The sequence below is a fragment of the Copidosoma floridanum genome, unplaced genomic scaffold (assembly GCF_036245765.1).
Source record: "Copidosoma floridanum isolate Cflo_tuat_1 unplaced genomic scaffold, Cflo_Japanese_pri ptg000005l, whole genome shotgun sequence".
Lineage (NCBI taxonomy): Eukaryota > Metazoa > Arthropoda > Insecta > Hymenoptera > Encyrtidae > Copidosoma > Copidosoma floridanum.
Genome location: NW_028321882.1, coordinates 7,701,815 through 7,724,530, shown reverse-complemented (window position 1 = coordinate 7,724,530; position 22,716 = coordinate 7,701,815). Strand labels below are relative to the sequence as shown.

Genomic DNA, 22,716 nt, shown 5'->3' with positions numbered 1-22,716 from the left:
TATAAGCGTTACTTGGTTTTTTAAGATTGTAGAAGCGAAGAAGGTATCATACCCTTAGAGTATTACCGTAACAGAAAAGAAATGTGAGTTTTCTTTAAAAAACTGATTGTAATGTACCATTAAGAAATTGTTTAAGTTTCTACAACTTAGCTGTGAGAACAGTAAGGAAGATATATTGCTGGTTAAATACGGATTTGATGGAAGCAACGTTAACGGCTACAGACAAAAGTCTGCAGAAACAGATTTGGACACCCAAAATATGTGTTACGTATTTTGCGTTTCTCTTGTTCCCTTGAAGCTTTTCAATAAAAAAGACAGTTTTGTACACTTGGAAAATTCTAAGCCGTCTTCTACTAGATTTTGCCGACCAACAATAATTACACATAAAAAAGAAACTGACGAGCTGTGCAAACAGACAAAAGATCATATGCAACGTTAAATCGATGAATTTAGAACCGTTTCTGTCAATGGATATTCAGTCAATGTTGGGATGGTTCTTACCATAATTGATGGCAGGTTAGTATATTTACTGTTACGATGCCTTATTTCATATCCTTTTAACTATTTTAATGATTGTGTATAATTACGTTCATTTTCCTGTAAATTAATTTCAATGTCTTTTTAAGCAATATAATGATATTCTGTAATATAATTATATTGTTGGGTTATATCCTATAGTGCAATACATGACTAAGGACTCTGTCTTACAATTATTTGTGTTCACAAATGAGATTTGTACTTGTATATCCTGAATTTTTTGTCCCAACAGTAAATAAGGAGAAATAGAATGTAAGTAATCGTATACTGTAAAAAATATTCGTTTCTCTGTAATTGTAAATTCATATTTTTTTTTTAGTAAGACAAAAATAAGAAAAATCAACAAACATATGCAAATAATAATAATAACACTGCACTAGTAATAAGTAAAATACTATTCATCAAACCTCAGATTTAGTACAGCTTTAAAATTTCTGAGAGTAGGTCTGTAATCTGTTAAACGATTTATGAAATCAGAGATGTTTTGTATGTAAGAAAACAATATTAAAATTGAATAACATTAAAAAAATTTCTGAAGTCACGGTCGATAAAAACGCTCTAAAACATAAATTCTCCATTTTGCACGCTTATATCTGCATAATGGAATCAGTACTGCACATTTCGTACAGGCTGGACGTAAAAGTATGGGTTGTTACTTGAAACATGTGTATTCAAAGTAAATGTAGTAAAGTCAATATGCATGTGCTATAGTGTAAACAAATAAAACTGTTTTTTCATTACTTATTCATGTTATTTTATTCTGTCTCCATTATATGTGTCACAGATTAATTTCCATCTTTGATTTTTTTAGCTCATTTTAGGCAAACTCACCAATAATTCATGAATATTTAAATATGATAGTTAATTTTCATATTTCTTAATTCCATAGACTTACAGTAATATTCATTTGACAACAACTTAGTTGAGAGAAATACTTGTCTTATACATGTTTATTAAAAACCGAAAACTCACAGTGCATTTATTGTACAAGAGATGTAATAATTATGGTCAAGGTAGAAAAGGAGAATCACGAAATCGTGCAAAAAAGAAAAAGATTAATTCAAGGTAGTCTCATGAAGAAACTAGAAATATTAGTCGATGCGCCGACTTAAGACGTGGGTAATACTCATAACGGCAATACAGCTCGGAAATTCTTTAATAATGTGGATGCTATATTTAAAAAAAACAGGTTTAAAGCTATTTCTTATGAATACTTTTCTTAAAATGCATATTCCAAAGTAGTATTATATAGACAAATCAACTGACTTTTTAGGGCTTAACGTGGAACTTGTAAGACGTTTTAAGGTTATTCTGGCCGTTGTATAATCTAGTGAACAAATTGACTTTAAGAAATTGTTAGTGTATTCTTTAAGAACAGCGGAAATTTACGTGGACAACTTTTCTTGGTACAAGATGCCACCCTTACTACATGTGATTCTAATTTATGGGCACATGATAATGAAATCATTATTTGTACTAATTGGTATGCTTTCCGAGAAAGCTCAAGAATGCAATTACAAAAACGTTAAATATTTTCGTAAAAAGTTTTTAAGAAAATATTGTAGGTAAAATATTTCAATAATTTTTTCAACTTTTATTGTTTCAAAGAACAACCAATTTTTTCAAACTTTAACAATGCTAAGCATTTTTTGTACTATCTTTAATGTGCTGTTACCTAAACTTAAAAATTTTTTTCAGAATGGCAACTAATACAGATATTTTTCTGAGATGGACGATGGACGTCATGAGATCCCTAAAAAAAGAGTACGTGTCTAATAGACGAAATGATATCTCTGCTCAACCAAAAAAATGAGAACTGTGTAGAGAAATGTAAAGATAAGTTGTTGGTTAACTGTGCATTTACAGATACATCTATGGACGATACAAGTGATCAATTATCTGGATACGATAGTTCTTAATGATACAATAACGGTTTTGTTAAGAAACAATTGCATGTAAATATGAAATTTGTTCCTCTTAATAAATAATATGTATTTCTTAAAATATTTATTTATGGCATTATTAAATCATTAACGAATAACGTTCTCTTGATATGTTATACTCGGTTCCCTTTAAACCCTATGTCTCATGCGTTGTGAGACACAAGACAATCCACCATTTTGTATCAGCCACCATATTGTACCCTAAATATTATTTAGTAACCTTACATTTATTGTCTTTCGATACTAAACACTCACTAAGAAGTTTAGCCAACTGGGATATCTGAAACTAGTTGAAAATCTGATCCAAACGTCGGAATTTCACAAATTACTAAAATTGTTCCTGTATGTACGCATACATTTTTTAACATCACTTCTCCAAAAGAATGGAATCATTGTGAGCTTTGATGTAAGAAGTAACGTTAGCCAAAAAAAAACTCAATTCAGTCAATAATCAGTTTAGGCAGAGATTCTGAGGCATTTTCTGGTAATTTTTCTAAAGTTTAGTCCACCATCTTGGATCCGCCATCTTCAAATCCGAAAATGTGAGCTCAGATTCGTTATCAGAAGACCCCAAAATATTTACATCTCAAAATTAGCAGAAGACGGGTAGTTTTCAAAAATTTGTCCACCTTCTTGGACCCGCCATCTTTGAATCAGAAAATGTGACCTCAGATTCGCAATCAGAAACTCCTTAGACATTTATATCTAAAAGTCAGCAGAAAACGGGTAATTCTCAGGAATTTATTTACAGTCTTGGATCCGCCATCTTGAAATTTAAGACTCTGACCTTTGATTAATAATCAGCGACCCCAAAACCCCCTTTATACTTATTTTTGTACAAATTGGTTAACTTTAATGACGCATTATGTATCCAATATTTTGTATCCAAAAACGTTTAATTTGAGTAAAAATTCATCGGAAGCATGAAATTTGAGAATTTTTCGGGCTTTCTGAACCACTGTGCAATGCCATGTCTACGTTTTATTGGCCGCTTCCGAGAAGCATAGCTTGTGATCCTGCAAGATTCGCAAACACCTGCTTACCGAATCTCATTTTGCGTCTCCTCGCTAGCACGTTGTTATTTCAGCCTCCTTGCAAGTCTTGGAATGTTTCTCATTTAAGGGTTGCTCTTATTAGCTGTAAAAGCCGAGCTTAATCGTCTCAAGTTCTCAATGCTTTTATTGGCTACTAATAGGCCATCACACAGCCATCTGTTCTCTTCTTCGAAAGTCTGCAATGATTGAGCCCTTCTGTCTTTATCTAAGTTTCCGACATTCTTCGTCCATAGGGGCTGTTCAGATGTTAGGGGCTCCAGCCTTTATGCTTGACATTGCCATCATAGTTGTAGCTCTTAGGAGTTCGTTCACCTTCTCATCATCCCGCATTATTTGTAGTGGATGTACGGATTCGACATCTATTCCATTGTCTTTTGCTTCTGCCAATTCCTTGCAAGCTTTTTTATCACGAGTAGACAAGCCTCTGTACGTCGTACTATGACGACGTTAAAGTCTTTCGCTGGCTCGAAGTTTTTGAGGACGTATCTCGTAAATATTAACAGATATATTTACAGAGCTTTTTGCGGAGGGCATAATCCAATGTCTGTTAATTGCAATCAAGTAGCAGCTCATTGATAAGACATCTGGACAAAATAGTATAAGATCTACGTTGGAGAGTTTGAGTAAAAATAATTGATAAGAGCCTTTGGGAGCCAGGCAGGGCATTCGTCAAACTGATAGAAACCAAAATAAGTTGATTCGAGCGAAGAAACCAATACAACAAACTATAGTGCTTTAGCCTGATGTAAAGGTACAATCGTTTAAACAAAAGGCCTACAAAGACGTTAACGGCTCTCAGGATGGCGGGTAAAGAAGAATTTTTTCATTAGTTCAGAGTGACTAATGTGTGACAGCATAAGCTGCGTACCACTGTGGACTGTGAGAAGGTGAACTTCTTCAACCAAACGCCTGACAAGCTGATAACTTCTAGGCAAGATTACCGGGTAGTTTTTTTTAAACAATATGCCAGATTGCAGCCATCCTTCCACATGCAATAGTCTATCCTGATGGAAAAATAAAGCCAGGATGGCTAACGAACTTTCATGCTAAACTGGTCTTCCTCCTGCAACGAGCGCCTTTTCAACAGAAAAATGGTAATCTTGTATGGCTGGGTAGCAACCTATAGTTGCTCACGCGAATTCTCTTGATAACAACCGTCTAAAATTTTGCTCAGTTTTGGGCCTCTAATCATTGAACCACCAACGAGTGCAGTATGCCAGCATTCGCAACACCCTTGAAAAGGAAGACAGCCATTTTAACACCCCCAAAACTTCTTGATTTTCCTCAGCTGCCACAGTACATAATGCCACTTCACCATCCCGGTGCTTGACAATGGACTCGTCAGATTGGGCTCCAACATCCGGAACAGTGCGCCGAGTGGGCCACTCGGTTTTAGGTAGTAAAAGCCAGGACGGTCCCATCCACCATAGGTCGTGCGTGCTCAGCTGAATTACTAGTATCCCCCTGGACGCACAGTCTGCTGGGTTGCTCTCAGAACGGACGTGGATTTAACGAGCTTGAGGGTTCAGAGAAAAAATTACTCTTACTCTATTAGCAATAAAAGTCTGCCAACGTGGCGGGTGAGAAGCCAGCCAATCTAGGATCACTTTTAAGTCCGTCAAAAAATAAACGGATTCTGGGCCCGTCTCCAAGCGTGTTAAAAGAAATTTGGCAAGGAGAGTCAATAAATAAGCGCTACACAGTTTCACTCGGAACAGAGTCTGTACCTTTACAGGCACAACCTTCGTCTTAGCCAGCAGCAGAGTCAATGAAACTCCAGGAAGTACAAACTAGTCAGCAGCTGCGTAGGCCTGCTTAGAAGCATTAGCAAACCCGTGAAGCTGCCAATGGCCACTCAAACTAGTTCCAAGCCATCAAGGCATGCGAACTTTAGATTACCCTACCAGCGAGATCCTAAAACGCGTCCACCTGTTCTCCAACTCCATTGGCACTGGCTGATCCCAATCACTGCCCATGATCATAAGATCCTGTAAAATAATTTTGGAAACTACTAGAGCCTGTGCTAACCATCCTAAAGAATCAAATAGTTCATCTATCTTAAAAAAGATCATGTGCTTATAAAGAGACCCCTCTACAGATCTTGACTTGACTTAACAATAAAATGAATTAGTCCTCAGATGCGATTTGATTCTCAATGTATACACAGCTTCATCGACTATTATTTTTATCTCAGAGTCTAACAGCAAATCAATTCCACGGAGAAGAGCCTCATCGTTAGCTACCCACTTACCCAACTTTATACCAGCAGAGCTTAGTAGTTAAATGAGCTAATTGTGTTGATTAATTGCCATCTCGATGCTATTTGCCCCTCCAAAGGCGTCTTTCATATAAAGTTAGCGTCAAAGAATCTCAGCAGCCTCCAGTAAACGCTCGCCTTCGTTACTGGCTAACAGCTTCAGCACTCTTTGAGCCAAATAAGAAGCAGAAGCAGAACCATAAGTGACGGCGAGTGCCCTAAAATCCAGAATCGCTGCAGCAGGATCCCCTCTCCAGACGATGCGCTGCCAGTCTATATCCTCAGGATGCACCAGAATCTGCTTGAACATTTTCACTATATCGGTTACAAATATAAACCTAAAAAAACGCCAATTGGTGATCATCGTTACAATGACATCCTGTAATTTAGGTCCAGCTACTAAAAAATCGTTCTAGGAATAGCCATTTGATGCTTTCTGAAAGGCATGAAATACTACTTAGATTTTTTTGAAATTACTTTTTGGAACCACCGCGTGATGAGGCAAGTAATTATTGACACGACACCTGAACTCGGTCGGAACTTAAGCCCCGTGACCTAAATTTAAATACTCCTTCAAAAATTCGACATTAGCCTGAGACAACTGAGGATCTCTTTTCCTTCTTTTCTCTGAGCGAATCAAACAGGTGACAGCAATGTCCCTCATATCCGTAAACACAGGTTTATTTTTAAATGGCAATTGCACGGCAAATCTTTCTTCCAACGTCCAAAAATGGATCATCTCAAACAACTTCTTACAATAGGAGTCCTCTGGCAACAGAGGTTTAGTAGTCTCAATGTCCTTAACTTCCCAAAATTTAGTGGAAAACTGTGAGATAGAGGGCTTAATCAATGTATGAAAAATACTGACTGTCTTACTCTTAGCCTTGTCAATGAAAGTCCGTCAATCATAATACTTAAACAGGTATAGGCATCAAGAATACCACCTATAGAGCTGGCCTTATGAAAATGAGGATTGGCCAAGGAGAAACCAGACAGATGAGGCCGTTTAGCACGCATAATTCTGATAGCTGGTATATAACGCGGAAGATATTTTATTACAATAGCCAAAATCTTGAAGGAAAGACGCCCACTAGATGGCTAGACCAGGACGGGCGCCTACGTGACTGCACTTGACGCAGCCCCCCCCCCAATTCCTACGATTAAATACCTAGAGCCCGTCGTCGGGTTGCCAAGCCTCTGTACAACATCTTCCGAAAGCAAACTGTGCTGCGCACCAGGATTAACCAAGGCATCGACTGCTATAATATCACTGCTCTCATTTCTCAAGACAATGCGAGCTGTGGCCCACAGAACTGAACCACTAACTGATGCCAAATAAGCCGATATCACTTTATTTGGCTCATTATCTACCACTGACTCTGATTTCCCCAACTTTTCTTCTCCTTCCGTGACCATTTTAACCACTGGCAACAATGCAGCAGACTTGTCCCAAGAATCTGAAGTACTCAAAGAGCCATCAACGTGCAACTTGGTGTAATGTTAACCTCCAGAGGACGTACGCTCGCAATGAGAGGAACAACTAGTGGTAAAAAAATAGCCCTGAAGACAATTTATGCACAGCTTCTCCCTCTTGATCAATTCATAGCGCTGTGATTGCGACATAACCAAAAATATCGCGTATTTGTACAGAGGGTGATTTGTTTTACAAATTGGGCATCAGGATTGAGATTTTGTATTCTTACGCTGCGCCAAATTTGCAGAAACCGTTTTTCCTTGATTGCATTGATTACGATTCACCTAAGAGCTAGCCGTGGAGTCAGCCAGAGCCGAAGACAAATACATCACTATCAACCATACATCATACTCATTAACCAGGCAATCCAAATTCCGCAAGGCACGGACCGACTTGTCTGCTTTATTCAAGAATTTATTAATATCCTGCAAGATTCGTGGATGGTACGTCGTCAATGACATGTAGCTTTCAACGTGCTTAGACAATCTCATCCAAGAACTATCGTACCGGTGGATGAGCTTCTCTCATGCAATATCAAAATTCGAATTGGTTATGTCCAACCCTCTAAGTCGTTGTGCCACGGAGCCCTGAACCAATAAAAGTAGATGCTGCAACTTTTCAGACCTTGGCATCGTACTGTGTAAAACCAATGACATAAATAAACTTTTAAATGACCTTCATTCCTCGTGCTAACCCGTAAATATTGGGACTGAAATTTTAGGCAAATGACAATGATCTGACAACGCAGCCTGAGAATCGTCCGAATGACCCGTTGGCGGTTTCGTCTGAGGTTTCAAACTGTCAAAAAAGTAGTTATTATCTTCTACAGCATCCAAAAAACCTTTACTCACCAACTCAAGCCAATCCTTTTGAAAATACATATGGCTTTTGAGTATATTGTTGTCAGACTTAGTATTCCAGTCTCGCTCCTTAAATTTTGATTAATTCTTATCACGCTGCTTGCAATGCACCATACCGTGCCCCTTCGTCATTTTCTTCTTTTCTGTATTGGTAGAATTCTTGAACAAATTTACTATTTTATTGAATAGTGTTAGTTGGGCATCATACCATTTTTTCATTATACGCTACTAACAAAGCAGCTCGATAAACCAGGAACAAAAAAAAGCAGAAGACACCAAACAAACCGTTTGCAACAGACACTACCTGGCGCCGAAAGTTGAGAGCACAACGAACAACAAACTCGACCAATTCACCTGATCCGTGTGTTGTCGCCAGTCTCCTCTCACCTCTCTTTTGGCCGTATTATTTCTAAAGAACGTGGTTATACTTAGGACAATGAGACTACAGGGAAGATCGGCTCTTGACCCTGCTCTTCTCCTCACTTGATGGATTAACGACTTTATAATGCCCAATATCCAAAGAAGTACTGTAGAATAAGAGCAGTGCCTCAAGGCCAGGAAATTTTCTGGATCAAAATAAACGGCCGAAGATTGACTTCAATATGCTCGGCTCAACGATAATTATTCTCAAGTTTAACTCTCGTGTCCACCCTTTTACGGTGTATGTTCTTCTTACGAATGCAATCGCCAGTAGTAAACTGACGAAATAAACCAACAAGTACAAAAAATTTTTTCTTATTGGATTTCAGTTAATATTCAACCACGCTGTGCTACCATAAATTGTTAAATTAACTACGACTAATCTTAATTGTAGAATTGGAAATAAAAAGGAAGTGAAATTATCTGAGGAAATAAAACGAAACAGATTAAATTCTAACATGAAAAAAATACTTGCACATATGTTAACAGATCTTTTTGCACAACGCTTAAACAATGTCTGTTGATTGCAATTAAGTAGTGGTTCATCAATAAGACACCCGGACAAAAAAGTATAAGACTAAGGTTAAAGAGTCTGAGTAAAAATAATCAATAAGAGCCTTTGGGAGCCAGGCAGGGCATTCGTCCAACTGATACAAGCCAAAATAATTAAATTGAAGCGAAGAAACCAATGTGATAAGCTATAGTGCTCTAGACTCATTTAAAGGTACAAGGCTTGATAGACGTTTGCGGCTCGCAGGACCGCGGCTGAAATAAAATTTTTTATCCAGTCGCAAACGGAAACCTGGCAATTGTCAGCCCCACGCAGGGAAGGGGGACAGGCTGACGTCAGCTTCCGCAGCAAGAGAGCAGCTCAAAAACTACAAGCAGTACTATTCGTCAGCTTCAAACTTCAAAAGACAATAGCCAGCTCTGACGTGCAGAAAACTAAGTTGTAACTTTTACAAGTATATTTAGTAAGAAACTATTAAAATACGAGAAAGACCTGTGGGTGTGGGTGTATGAGTCTGTGTGTAATTGCACATCAAGCAATCACGCTCGACTTTGTTGCGGTGTAATATTGCAAGCCGGGCGGACCTACGTGGTATTTTTGAGGGCTGCTGCCCTTTAAGAACGTCTACCTGCTGGCAGGTACTTATGGCAATAGGCGTCCCTGTTGACTTAACTGAGAGCTGCTGTTCATGGTTCGTAGTCTTGCAGACCTTTAGCTGGCTCTCTAAAGCAGGGTCATAGCACCAGTACTACACTAGGACGTCACGTCAAAGATAGTGCTGAGAACTGTCAGAAAACAACAAACGGAAAACTCCAAACAAGACAGTTCTTGCAATAACAACAAAAATCACTTCTTGCAAGCTTGCAGTCCCAAGCTAGTCTGGTCTCTCTCAGTCTTTCTTTTCTTTTCTTTTTTTTCTGTTTCCTTACCTCTTTCCTATTTAGTTCCTTTAACTTTTTTTATGTTTTTCCGTGCTTCCCTACCTGACCTAGCCTACCTATGTGGCTTAACGGTGGGGCACAATTACAGCATGTTTGGATATGTTTGCCTGCACGCACAAGTATAAAATATTGTAGTTAACATTCATACTATATACCATAGTTTATATTATTATTCTACTAAAGTACATTACCAAATAATTTTTGCATGTATGGCAGGTCGATGCAAATAGCTAGCATTTGTTACGCTGGTTTTTATTATGACACCAAATGTTTATTATAAGCAAACTAATTTTAAACACACTTATAGTTAAATCATGGCCGCAATATAGTTACTCCTCAATTACAAAAGTATCTTGTCCTGATAACTACAAACTCAATAAATAATTTTATTACAAATATACTAACTGCTATTAATTTTACAGCAGTTACACCCTTAAATCAAATTATACAACGTATTTTTCAAACCCAGTTTGAGCTAAATGAAAAAGAAACAGAAATAGTTAAAGCTAGAGCACAATGCAATATTTAACAGGGTATAAGTCTGCAATAAATGTGGTATCGCAACAAGATGCTTTATTCAAATTACATTGGAATTTGTTGGTGCAAGGTACAATACGTCTACAAAGTGATCACGAAGGGTTTTACTGCCTCTACAACGAGTAATCATCAAAGATGATTTAGGAGCTTAACTCGACCATTCAACTCAGAGCTCCTTTACTCTAGGTTATCAGTCAGTACAGAGTGGAGTAACTGCGACCCAATTGCTCACGAGGCACCTGATGATGCTATCGGGGACTATTCGTACTAAGGAATAGAAAAGTCACTCAACCGTGCTGAAGATAAAAAAGTCCTCTTTTCCTCTGTACCTGCCTTTTAAGCACGCCTTACCTTTTAGTATCCCCCTTTATAATCCAATGCTGCCAAAGTCACTAATTGTTTTCGACTATCGTCACGTTTTTTAGCACCTGGTCATGGAGCTACGCATGCTGTTCGCACTTTCTTCCTGTATCGGAATTCCGAAGTACACTATGTGATAAGAGAAAATAAACGTATGTGGGGATAAGCACACACGAAATACTAATATTTATATACTTATATACACATGTAGATACTAAACTTATGTATACATATATATGTATGTATACCTTTACAAGTAGCATAATCTATACTATAGTACGTTACCCAAATACTAGGCATTTTATTTAAATTTTTACTATAAAAATACAAAGTACAATTGTTATGAGTTGTTTGAATGATACAATAAATTAAGTTATCATTATCATTAAAAACTTACGAATAAACATCATTTATTAGCAAAGTCTCTGGTATTTTAAATGCTTTCAATTTTTCTTCTCGAATATAAAAAAGTAATTATAAAAAATTATAACTTTTAGTCCATACGTTTGTTTTAAACCTTTATACTATGTAATAAATCAAAGATTTAAAATCTAATCGTTTCTTTAATTATTTCTGTTTTCTAACTCTCTTTAGTATCAAGAAAAATGTATCTTGAATTACCAACTAAAATAATTATGTGTTACATTAGATAATAACTTATTATCACGTGAATCTTTTAAAATTTTGTCTACTGTTTTCAATGCTTTTTTGGAAAAAATTGATGCTTTACCTTTAATAATTATACCTACTTGACGTAATCTTGTTTTATTAGACTGTTTGTCTAAAAAAAAGTTTAATACTACTCAAATCGAAAAAAATGAAAGCGTTCTATGACTCATTACTTTTTTTGGTAATAATATTAAAGCCATAGCAGTCTGAGCCATGGATAAAATTTTTTTTGTGAACATAACATATGGAAGTTGAGTCTTGTATAAGTATTTATGTCCAGAACCTTCTGGTCCATCAATTAAGTATATTTTTTTTTTTTTCTTTGTCATTAATCTTTTCAGTAATTTTATTTTCATCCCTATTTAATGCCAGAAATATCAAGTTCAATTTTTTTTTATGAAATTTGAAAGCTTTCTTATTAATTTCAGAATTTATTTCAAAACTGTCACTTTTTAGTTCTGGTTAATTTAAATCTTAAGAAGATCTGTCATCTAATTTTAAAATGTCATTTGAAATTGTTAAATTTCTTTTTCTTGTCTACATTAGAATTTTTCGTACGATAACTTTTAAATGAATACAAAACTGTGAGATTCTCCTAATGCTTAGACATACTAAGCCACCAGAAAAGTTTTCTTATTTAGAAAAGTAGCATGTCGTTGCAAGCTTCTTAATAAAAGCTATGTTTTATAGAATAGTCTTTTTTTAACCCAAAAGATAAATTTTAAAGCACTTAATCCTATTAACAGCCCATTTAACACTCAATTATACCTTCACCAAAATACAAGATCAAAAGTATTACTCGGGGCTATTCAACAGACTCATAAAACGATGTGGGAACAGGTCTAATAAGCCTATCAGACGTCTGGTATTTCCAATAGGTTTACTAGACTCATTAGACGTAAGGATCATAGGCATTTTTAACACTTTTGCCTACTACAGTGCATCCGTATCTCTTTATTGGCATACACTTCTGCGAGATAGTTGAGGGGTAGCATGGGGCAGTGCAGGCAACGTGAAGCGTGGTGGGGTGGCTTTTATTTCATGGTCATTTTCTTTCTTAGTCATGTACAAGCAAGCAAAATATAACGTTATTTTGTATGATGGGGTGGTAGAACCGTATGGGGTGGCAAGAAGCAGGGCAGGATGGCTAGTAGGCATAGATCTAAAGGCAACTTTATCAAATAAGAAGATCAATATATGTTATGTTTGTACGCATGTATTTACAGTTATTACAAATGTTAACGTACAACTGTATGCACACGTATGATTTATCACTTCTCTTCTGATGTGTATACATGTATTTATCTGCACTGGTCTGACATTTGCGTTTTTTAAAATTTTATATTGTTATTGTGCAAACATGCATAGATTTAAGTGACAGTCTTATGATTGACCCACTGGCTGATTTATTAGTTTGAGGCCAAAATTACAGGGCTTACACTAAAACATCACAGAAAAAAAGATTCCGCTTACAGATATATGTTTAAAATATTGACATTAATGTTTTTAACAAGTATGAAATAATTTATAAGCATGGATTAAGGTCCCTCAATAATCTTGGATACTTAAGAAATGTATAATCTTTTATTTAGGGCGTAAGACAAATTGTGTATTCATGTGTTAAAACTTTGTTTGCTATATTTGCGAAAGGTTTCAACCATTCTCTGACTTGATTTATAACAGAGAACGAAAAAATTAGTACTTTCATACTGTTTTTGATTTTAGCAGGTGTACAGATTATATATTTTTGTATAAAATGAGAATATAACTGCCAATTCATAAGCATTATCGTTAGAAGAAGTTAAATCTCAAACACTTTCTCAAATTTAATTTTTTGGCAGAACAATAGTAAAACAAAAGCCAAATTACTAAAAATTAGGTTATACATGTAGGAATAATGCACTATTCATGAAAAAATCAGTATACATTTAAAATTAAAAAGTCTTTTTATAACAAATAATGAATTATACTAAAATGAGTTGAAATAAATAGTTAAAACTGAGATTATGATTGAACCACTTGTCTTTTTGTATGCTCCTGATAAAATATCATCAACTCTTTCATTCTCTACGATATAAGCTGCCTAATTTTTTTTTTATAACGATTGAATAAAACAAGATGAGTTTAATAAAGTATTTGACAGTGAAAAATATGCAAACGAATAATATTTCTACGAAAACGTCAAAAACCATCCGTTCGTACAAAAAGTAGTTACATTTTAAAATATAGTGTAAAATGGAGTTAATACACTTTTGAGCTAAGTGGTTATAGTCTAGGTAAAATATGAATGTATAAGTATGGATTGATTACACATAGCATAGCAATCTGGAATGGTCTCTGTTAACGCATTTCCATGAGGTACTGAGCTACAGTAGGGATTCTTCTTGCTAATTTCAGCTTGAAAAGATGAAAAAAAGTACTTAAAAGTTATTTTCAATGTCTTACATATTTTAGTGCCTCGGTTACAGTTTATATACCTTAAAATACAAATTTAGAGAAGTTTAAGGAATTGTAAAAAATTTACCTCCTTCGTGTGGGGAACTGTACATAAAACTTGAACTTGTGACTCCATAGCATATAAAAAATCATCAATATTCTGCAAATATTTTGTTACTGGTGGAAGAATAGGAGTCGAACTAGGATTTTTTATGTACTTTTTTGTAGAATCAACAAGACCCCAACAAATGAATAATCCAGGTAAGCTATCTCTCTTCCTCTGCTCTAATAATTTTTCTATAAACTTATTTTCTAAACCTCCAATGTCAAGAGGTACCCAATTCTTTATAAGAGCTAAATTTCCTTTATTTTCTGTTATAGAACAGATCACAAACAGTCTCAGACTATGACAAAATGATCGAGACATCTCATCAAGATATTTTGTGCTAAGATCTGTGAAAGGACTTATATCAGCTTTGTTCAATTGTATACAGCGCTGTAAATCAAAAATAGCATCTATGGACCCTATACTACAAGCTTCTTTGAATAGCAAACATATATTCTCTTTTGTTGGAATACATTTTTCATGCAAAGTAATCTCGACTCCATAACTCTTCCAAACTTTTATTCGAAGATGTTGATATCCACTATTATTTTTTTCAGACGAAGTTATGATAAAATGCCTAGCTCCTCGTGTCACTAGCCAGTCAACGAATTCTAAACCAAATTTTGTTAAGCCTTCAATTACCAGGTACGTTTTAGATTGCAAGCCATGAAATCGAGGCTTAATTACAGGTACATCTTTAATTTGCTCATCAGATTGTACTTTCACTAAAATCTGAAAAATGCATAATTAAAAAATTTTTTAATTTAATCGATCTCGTATTAAAGAAACGAAAAATTTTGTATTAATATAAACATGAAACAATTAGTTGATAAATAACTTAAATGATATTTTGAAGAATACTATCATGTAGAAATTTTTTCTTTTCAAATATCTTGAATTAAAAACATACATAAGTTTTACTGTATTCTACACAATGTTTTTAAAAAATAGTAAGATATAATAAAATAAGCTGGTTTGAGTGCCTTACGTAATTTTTCTTTATACTCTTGTATATAATTTTGATGATTTAACCATGGTTATCGTTATGTGTCAGCAAAAGGACTTGTTGTCACGATTATACTAAGACTTAATCGTTGTAGTATAATAACGAATAGGTTTATCTATATATATATATTCATGCAAATAAAAATCATTATCGTTAGTGCAAATACTATTAACTTTGTTTCCTTACACACCTTCGGAACATCCTATGTTAATTGAAAAACATTTAAAGCAAGGATCAAAGTGTATCTGAATACGGGTGAGTCACCTGCAAGTTAACTTATAGCTGCAGCGCAATGACCAACTGCGATTTTGCCACATGCACGCTGGCCTACGCTGACAAGAAATGCAAAACAAACGATATACTTTTAAATGCAGAGAAACAAAAGAAGTGTCAGAACTAATTGATGCGAAAGCTTAACTGGGAACAGTTGCACTAAGTAATAACATTAAATACTAGAACAACTAAGGAATGATACTTGTAGACTAGAATTAAATGATATAACACTAAATGTAAGAATAGGTTAGAACTACTACGTATCGTTAAGATAAAAATTCATACGTACTATACCTACAGTAAACAACAACTATGTGTGACATATGGAAGTATTAACTGCCTTAAACGTGACAGAGAAGCATAATTCAGTAACAAGAAATTATCCAATTATTATCGTTTATTGCCACACAAGTATGACTTACGAGTAGTACTTTTTTATTGCACTCTTAATGTTCGTAACATACTGAATCAGCTTTATTTATATTGTGGTTTAAGTTTTTATTTTTTAAATGTAAAGAAAAAAAGAAAAGTGAAAGTGCTTGTCCCTTTTCCTTACTCAGATATGTTAAGAAAGAAACTGTACTTCTGTCTCCAACATGAATAATGGAATCTCCAATTTCCCAGGGCACCATGAGCCGACTTTCTTAACAACAACTAGCAGCACAAAATATGTTGACTTAAATACGACCAAAAGTTGTAAATTATTTTTGCAACATTATAATTAGTCAATACTACCCGTAAACGTAATAACACCAACTCGTGACAAGCAAAGTACTATTATCTTTATTATTATATCTTCACTATTAGAACAATTATTATTATTGTTGTAATTGTCATTATCAATATTACTAATATCATTAATATACGGTAACACATCGACCGTTTATTTACCTAAGCATTAAATTAGAATTTCAAGCGATTTCTACTGTTTTTTTGCAACAAGTTCAATTAAAAAAGATAAACTGTGTTCAGGGTAAGTAAGTATTATTCATATCTTATCCTAATGTCAATACAACGTTATAATAAAATTTCGTAAAATTTGGATGTATAAGAAAAAGGAAGGGTAGGAGTAATTTAATCACTCACCTTTTCTTTACCCATATAGAAGAGCAAGCGAGATGTGGGAAGTGCCAATTTCTGAGTGGCTCAACTAGAGCAGTTCTAGCCAATTAGATGTTCAGCTATTGTCTCTTCTTTATGAGTCTCCTCTTGCAAGTTTTCCTGCGTTGTTTTCGTGCCAACGCACGACCAAGGTCCACTACTCCCTACAAAAAGGCACAGAGGACCCGAAAACTATCTCTCATTTAATTTTTACTCCTCGAACGCTGGACTAAGTAGTTAGAGTCAACCTCTGCTAGCTTCCAGTCTACCACGAGATGTGGACATAGTTTGTTTCTACCCTTAAACGGTCGACTGGGTGACTAGAGTCCACCTCTGCTATTTGATCCCACACGAGCGCGGTCTTAATTTCGATTTCGGACATTTCGCACTGATTCGCCGCATCAATAAGTATTATCTCTTTTAATAAAAGTACAAGTCAAGTGTTAATTGAATTTTTAAATTTTTTTCCTTTTTTTTCCGACAAAGGCACAGAGTCAAACATGCACACCATTTTTCGTGACAGTACTGGTATCCTCTAGACCCTGGGTAGTACATCATTAATTGTTCCACACGGTAAATCAGAAACAAACGTCATTACTTGTGATGGTATTAGTGGTTTCTAGGCAGGTCATAAATTAAACCACAATTTTCCGCTTTACGTAAGCTCTAGAATTATACATTCACTCGTGATGATACTGGTAGCTTCTAGATCGTAAAAGGTACATCTTAAATACGCCACTCTGGGTAATATTGACAACTCTCAGGTGTGCCTCGAATGAGTACATTGGGAGACAGTACAACAACCACTTCGAGTCATTGCAACTTGATTGCCTGTATTCAAAAACATCCGTACCTCCTTTTCGAATACCCTATCACGTAATCTAACTATCTTCTACCTCCACGTCCTACTTACGCACTTAGTGTAAGTATTAAGCGTAAGCTAAGACTTGAACTATTTGTCTTGCTGACGTAAGATCTTAAATAACAAGTGTATATTGTGTTAATAATTCTGATTGATATAATTATACTAAATATGGGTTCATCAGCTTTTTGGTCCGCTACGTTGTGGCATCTAACGTGGTGTAGATTTTACGTAGCTGTGGCATGTTTATTATTAATATACAATCTGAGTACAGTTAAAAATTAAAAAATTTGAAAGTTATAGTAAACTATTTAAGCATACAAAATACAGTTGCATTTAAAAATATTAAGAATAATTTTTAATTGATTATTTTTCTGGGAGTGTACCGTGACACTCTGTTGCTTTCATTAAACAAGCTCACATTTTAAGTATTGCTCCACTAAATTATTAGCGTGACTAACAAATTCGCTACCATCGTACCAAACTACTAAAATAGTTCCTAATTATCAATTTTAATTATTTTACGTAGATTAAATTTTTAAACATCGCACACGGATCAAAATCTTAATCTTGTGCCTTATAGAACTGCTTTTCTGCTACTACAATAGAAGAGTAAGGAAAGACTTTTATTTCTCTCAAAATACTGAAATGCTCTGGCATGTACAAGGATTTAGCTGTACTTACAACATATATTCAGAAAACTAGAGAACAATCTCAAGTGGCTGATCCCCAACGACCCAGTGCGCTTACTTGGCCGCACTTTTTTTTATTTATTAATAAGAACAATCTCAAGCGGCTAATTCCCAACGACCCAGTACGCTTACTTGGCCGCACTTTTTTTTATTTATTAGTAAAGAAAATCTCAAGCGGCTAATCCCCAACGACCCAGTGCACTAACTTGGCCGCACTTTTATTTTATTTATTAATAAGAACAATCTCAAGCGGCTTATCCCCAACAACCCAGTGCGCTTACTTGGCCGCACTTTTATTTTATTTATTAATAAGAAAAATCTCAAGCGGCTAATTCCCAACGACCCAGTGCGCTTACTTGGCCGCACTTTTTTTTATTTATTGGTAAGAAAGATCTCAAGTGGCTAATCCCCAACGACCCAGTGCGCTTACTTGGCCGCACTTTTATTTTATTTATTAATAAGAAAAATCTCAAGCGGCTAATCCCCAACGACCCAGTACGCTTACTTGGCCGCACTTTTATTTTATTTATTAATAAGAAAAATCTCAAGCGGCTAATCCCTAACGACCCAGTGCGCTTACTAAGCCGCACTTTTTTTTATTTATTGGTAAGAAAAATTTCAAGCGGCTAATCCCCAAGGACGATATTATAATTATATAAGGCTTTTTATATTTAGTTATTATAATTGTTTAGTTCATTATATAAATAAGTGTATTTACTTAATGAATAAAAGCACACACAATCGAGGAATTTAAATTTCTTAGGATAAGCCCCTGAAACAATAAATAATTAATAAATAACTAATACTGTGGCAAGGGAAGCACTTCGAATTACTTAACAGTAGAATACGCTCTCGAAATGTAACATACTTCACAAATAAATGAAAGCGCACACAAGTGAGCGCTTTAACTTACTTAGGCTGAGTAAGTAAATAAAAGTTCGGCCAAGTAAGCGCACTGGGTCCTTGGAGTTTAGCCGCTTGAGATTTTCCTTACCAATAAATAAAAAAAAGTGCGGCCAAGTAAGCGCACTGGGTCGTTGGGGATCAGCCGCTTAAGATTGTTCGTATTAATAAATAAAATAAAAGTACGGCCAAGTAAGCGCACTGGGTCGTTGGGGATTAGCCACTTAAGATTTTTCTTACCAATAAATAAAAAAAAGTGCGGCCAAGTAAGCGCACTGGGTCGTTGGGGATAAGCCACTTGAGATTGTTCTTATTAATAAATAAAATAAAAGTACGGCCAAGTAAGCGCACTGGGTCGTTGGGGATTAGCCACTTAAGATTTTCCTTACCAATGAATAAAAAAAAGTGCGGCCAAGTAAGCGCACAGGGTCGTTGGGGATAAGCCGCTTGAGATTGTTTTTATTAATAAATAAAATAAAAGTGCGGCCAAGTAAGCGCACTGGGTCGTTGGGGATTAGCCGCTTGAGATTTTCTTTACCAATAAATAAAAAAAAGTGCGGCCAAGTAAGCGCACTGGGTCGTTGGGAATTAGCCGCTTGAGATTGTTCTTATTAATAAATAAAATAAAAGTGCAGCAAAGTAAGCGCACTGGGTCCTTGGGGATTTGCCACTTGAGATTTTTCTTATTAATAAATAAAATCAATGTGCGGCCAAGTAAGCGCACTGGGTCGTTGGGGATTAGCTGCTTGAGATTTTCCTTACCAATAAATAAAAAAAAGTGCGGCCAAGTAAGCGCACTGGGTCGTTGGGGATTAGCCACTTGAGATTGTTTTTATTAATAAATAAAATAAAAGTGCGTCCAAGTTAGCGCACTGGGTTGTTGGGGATTAGCCACTTGAGATTGTTCTTATTAATAAATGAAATAAAAGTGCGGCCAAGTAAGCGCACTGGGTCGTTGGGGATTAGCCACTTGAGATTTTCCTTACCAATAAATAAAGAAAAGTGCGGCTAAGTAAGCGCACTGGGTCGTTGGGGATTAGCTGCTTGAGATTTTCCTTACCAATAAAAAAAAAGTGCGGCCGAGTAAGCGCACTGGGTCGTTGGGGATTAGCCACTTGAGATTTTTCTTACCAATAAATAAAAAAAAGTGCGGCCAAGTAAGCGCACTGGGTCGTTGGGGATTAGGCATTTGGGTTTCATGTGTTCGGGCTTTGAGCGCTGTGTCTTTGAGTTTTGGACGTTTAAACGACGTGCATTCGCTCGGCCAATCAGAGGCCGGCTGCGCACAAGTGTGCACGAGTTCTTAGCACGATCTCGGCACACTGCATATACGTCATATTATTGCAGACAAGCTCAGCAGTAGAAGAAGCCAGTGAGCCTTCAACTGGTGTAAATCGAGGTATCATTAATATGTGCAGATTTTTAATGCCCTAGTATTAGTAATGCCATTACTCAGATTTAACGGCTCTGCATCAAAGACGAAGCTTGCAGGTGCTAAGTCTTAGTATTTTTAGTAAAAACGTAGTCTCTCAGGTTAACCTGAGTTTTGCAGCAATGACCCGATAATGTCAGAGTTATTTTTTCAAACATGGCATCACAGTTTCATGTTATTTGTAAGGCATATCTAATGTACTAGTGTGGTTGTAGTAACTGTTGAGCCCTAGAAAAAGTAATCGTTAAAAGGTAACATTCCCAGTACAACCCGTAGAGTCTATATATATATATCACTTAAATTCCATAGTGTGACTCATATATTTATTTGATAACCTAAACAACAGTTGCAACAATATATATATATCACTTAAATTCCATAATGTGACTCATATATATATGTAGGTTATTTAATATGTAGTTTTGCTTTTAGATGGTGCCATAAAAACTTAAGTATCAGTTTATAAGCACCCGATCAATAAACATATCATTAAAGAACTAGAATGAGAACTCAAAAATATTGGACATTGGTTTGAGCTATATTGCATTAGTTTTAACGCTAACCTTATCAGGTCTACTTCATTAACAGTAAGGCACAACAGTTATTGTTAACTTCATCAAAAAGCAACTCCTAACAATTATTTTAACTATGTATACAGGTACAAAAAAAGGAAAAAAATACGAAAAAATTGTGTGTGTATATACATACAAAAAAGCAAAGCATCTAAACAAACAATTTTCATCTTCTATACTATTTATGACATTATTATTCATTTTTTAAAATTACGAAAACCACGCCAGTTACGAGTACTTTTGTTATTTTTCAAAAAAAAAAAAAAAAGAAATATGTTCTATTACAAAAATTGAGTTACATATAATTGTTCGAACTAAAAGAAAAACTGAAACTGTTGAAAATGTGACTAATATTTAAAAATTTTTGGGTTGGCGCACAGAGGGCACAGGGGGGCACAATCCCTACTAGTATATATATGTATATATTTATATATATATTCAAATATCCCAAAATATTATCCAAGTTCTTAAACATCAGTTACATTTTTCAATTTCGTAGTTTTTCTTTTAGCTTGAACGATAGAATATAATGTAATTCTTGTAATAGAACATATTTTTTTTTTTTTAACGAAAAATTACAAACGTAGTTATAATTGGCATGATTTTTATAATTTTTAAAAATGGACAATAATGTCATAGTTACCAGAAGAGATAAAAGTTTTTTTTAGATGCTTTGCTTTTTTTTGTATGATAATCGAAATGAACACATGATAGTAAGAAAATTTATAGTTAGAAATCTTATAAATAACTGCGATAGTTATAAGCCTTTTATTATAGGAAATTAATATTACCCAACTGTTACAAATAGTTCAAATTATTTTAGTTTAATGTCAAAATCTTGTATGTATAAATAAAATCAAAATTTAATAATAATTATAGAATACATACTCTAAGCCAGAGTTACCAGAGTAAGAAAACAGAGTCAACAAACAACACTGTTAACACAATACCTGATAATTTAATTAAAAATGTAGCAAAAAAATGACCTTATTAAGAAACAGCTCAATAGAATAAATAATACTAATAAAGTGCACACGTTTCGAAATTTTTCGAAACAGTTTTCATTTGCATATGTATATACGCTGCCTTACATCTAAGCTAGCAGCCCCGGTCGGGCCCATGCCTGCATCGGGTTGCGATTCCTTAGGCCTTTCCCTCATAATGTCCCAGACTATGAGACTCACGTGGGATGCACGATTGCACGACAGAAGACAGGGTCACGCTCAAGAGGCTAGTGTCAGGCTCAACATGCGTCTAATCCACAGGGCAACTGAAGACTGGACTGACGTGCTGAAAATGCAGCAAGCCCTGCTGGAAGTTCTTACTAAATTCAACCAGTCCACAAAAAGCATTGAGGTATGGAGTCTAGGACTCATCGACGCTCAGCTGGAGCTGCTCAGCAACTACTATCATGACTTCCAAGCGAATTATTGAGAGCTGATCGAGTGCGGCTCTATGACGCCTGAAATGGATTGATTCCTCTTATGCTAAGAGGTGGTAGCCCGTGACCATTTCCAGGACCTTCCTCGGGCCCTTGACTGCCAAGTATCAACATCCCGCTTTTTTCTGGGCGTCACAAAGATTGGCAATTTTTCCGCGATGTTTTCCAGGCGATCATTTACTAGGATACCCGTCTTACTGACATGCAGCGGCTTTATTATTTAAAGTCAAACGTGCAAGATGAGACGAAAGCCGTTCTGCATATGCTGCAGCTCAACGACTCCAACTGTGTCACGGCCTAAAGTCTCCTTGTCTTGCAGTTCTAGCAT

General features: G+C 35.5%; 1 protein-coding gene across 1 annotated transcript in view; it reads right to left on the bottom strand.

Annotated features, from left to right (window-relative positions):
* The window catches only part of LOC106638276 (fatty acid synthase-like), a 1,454,996-nt gene that overhangs the window by 116,993 nt on the left and 1,315,287 nt on the right, over window positions 1-22,716 (bottom strand). The window contains exon 15 of the mRNA XM_089598131.1: window positions 14,089-14,838. Coding sequence (XP_089454257.1) covers window positions 14,089-14,838 — 750 coding nt within the window. The remainder of the gene's footprint in view (window positions 1-14,088; window positions 14,839-22,716) is intronic.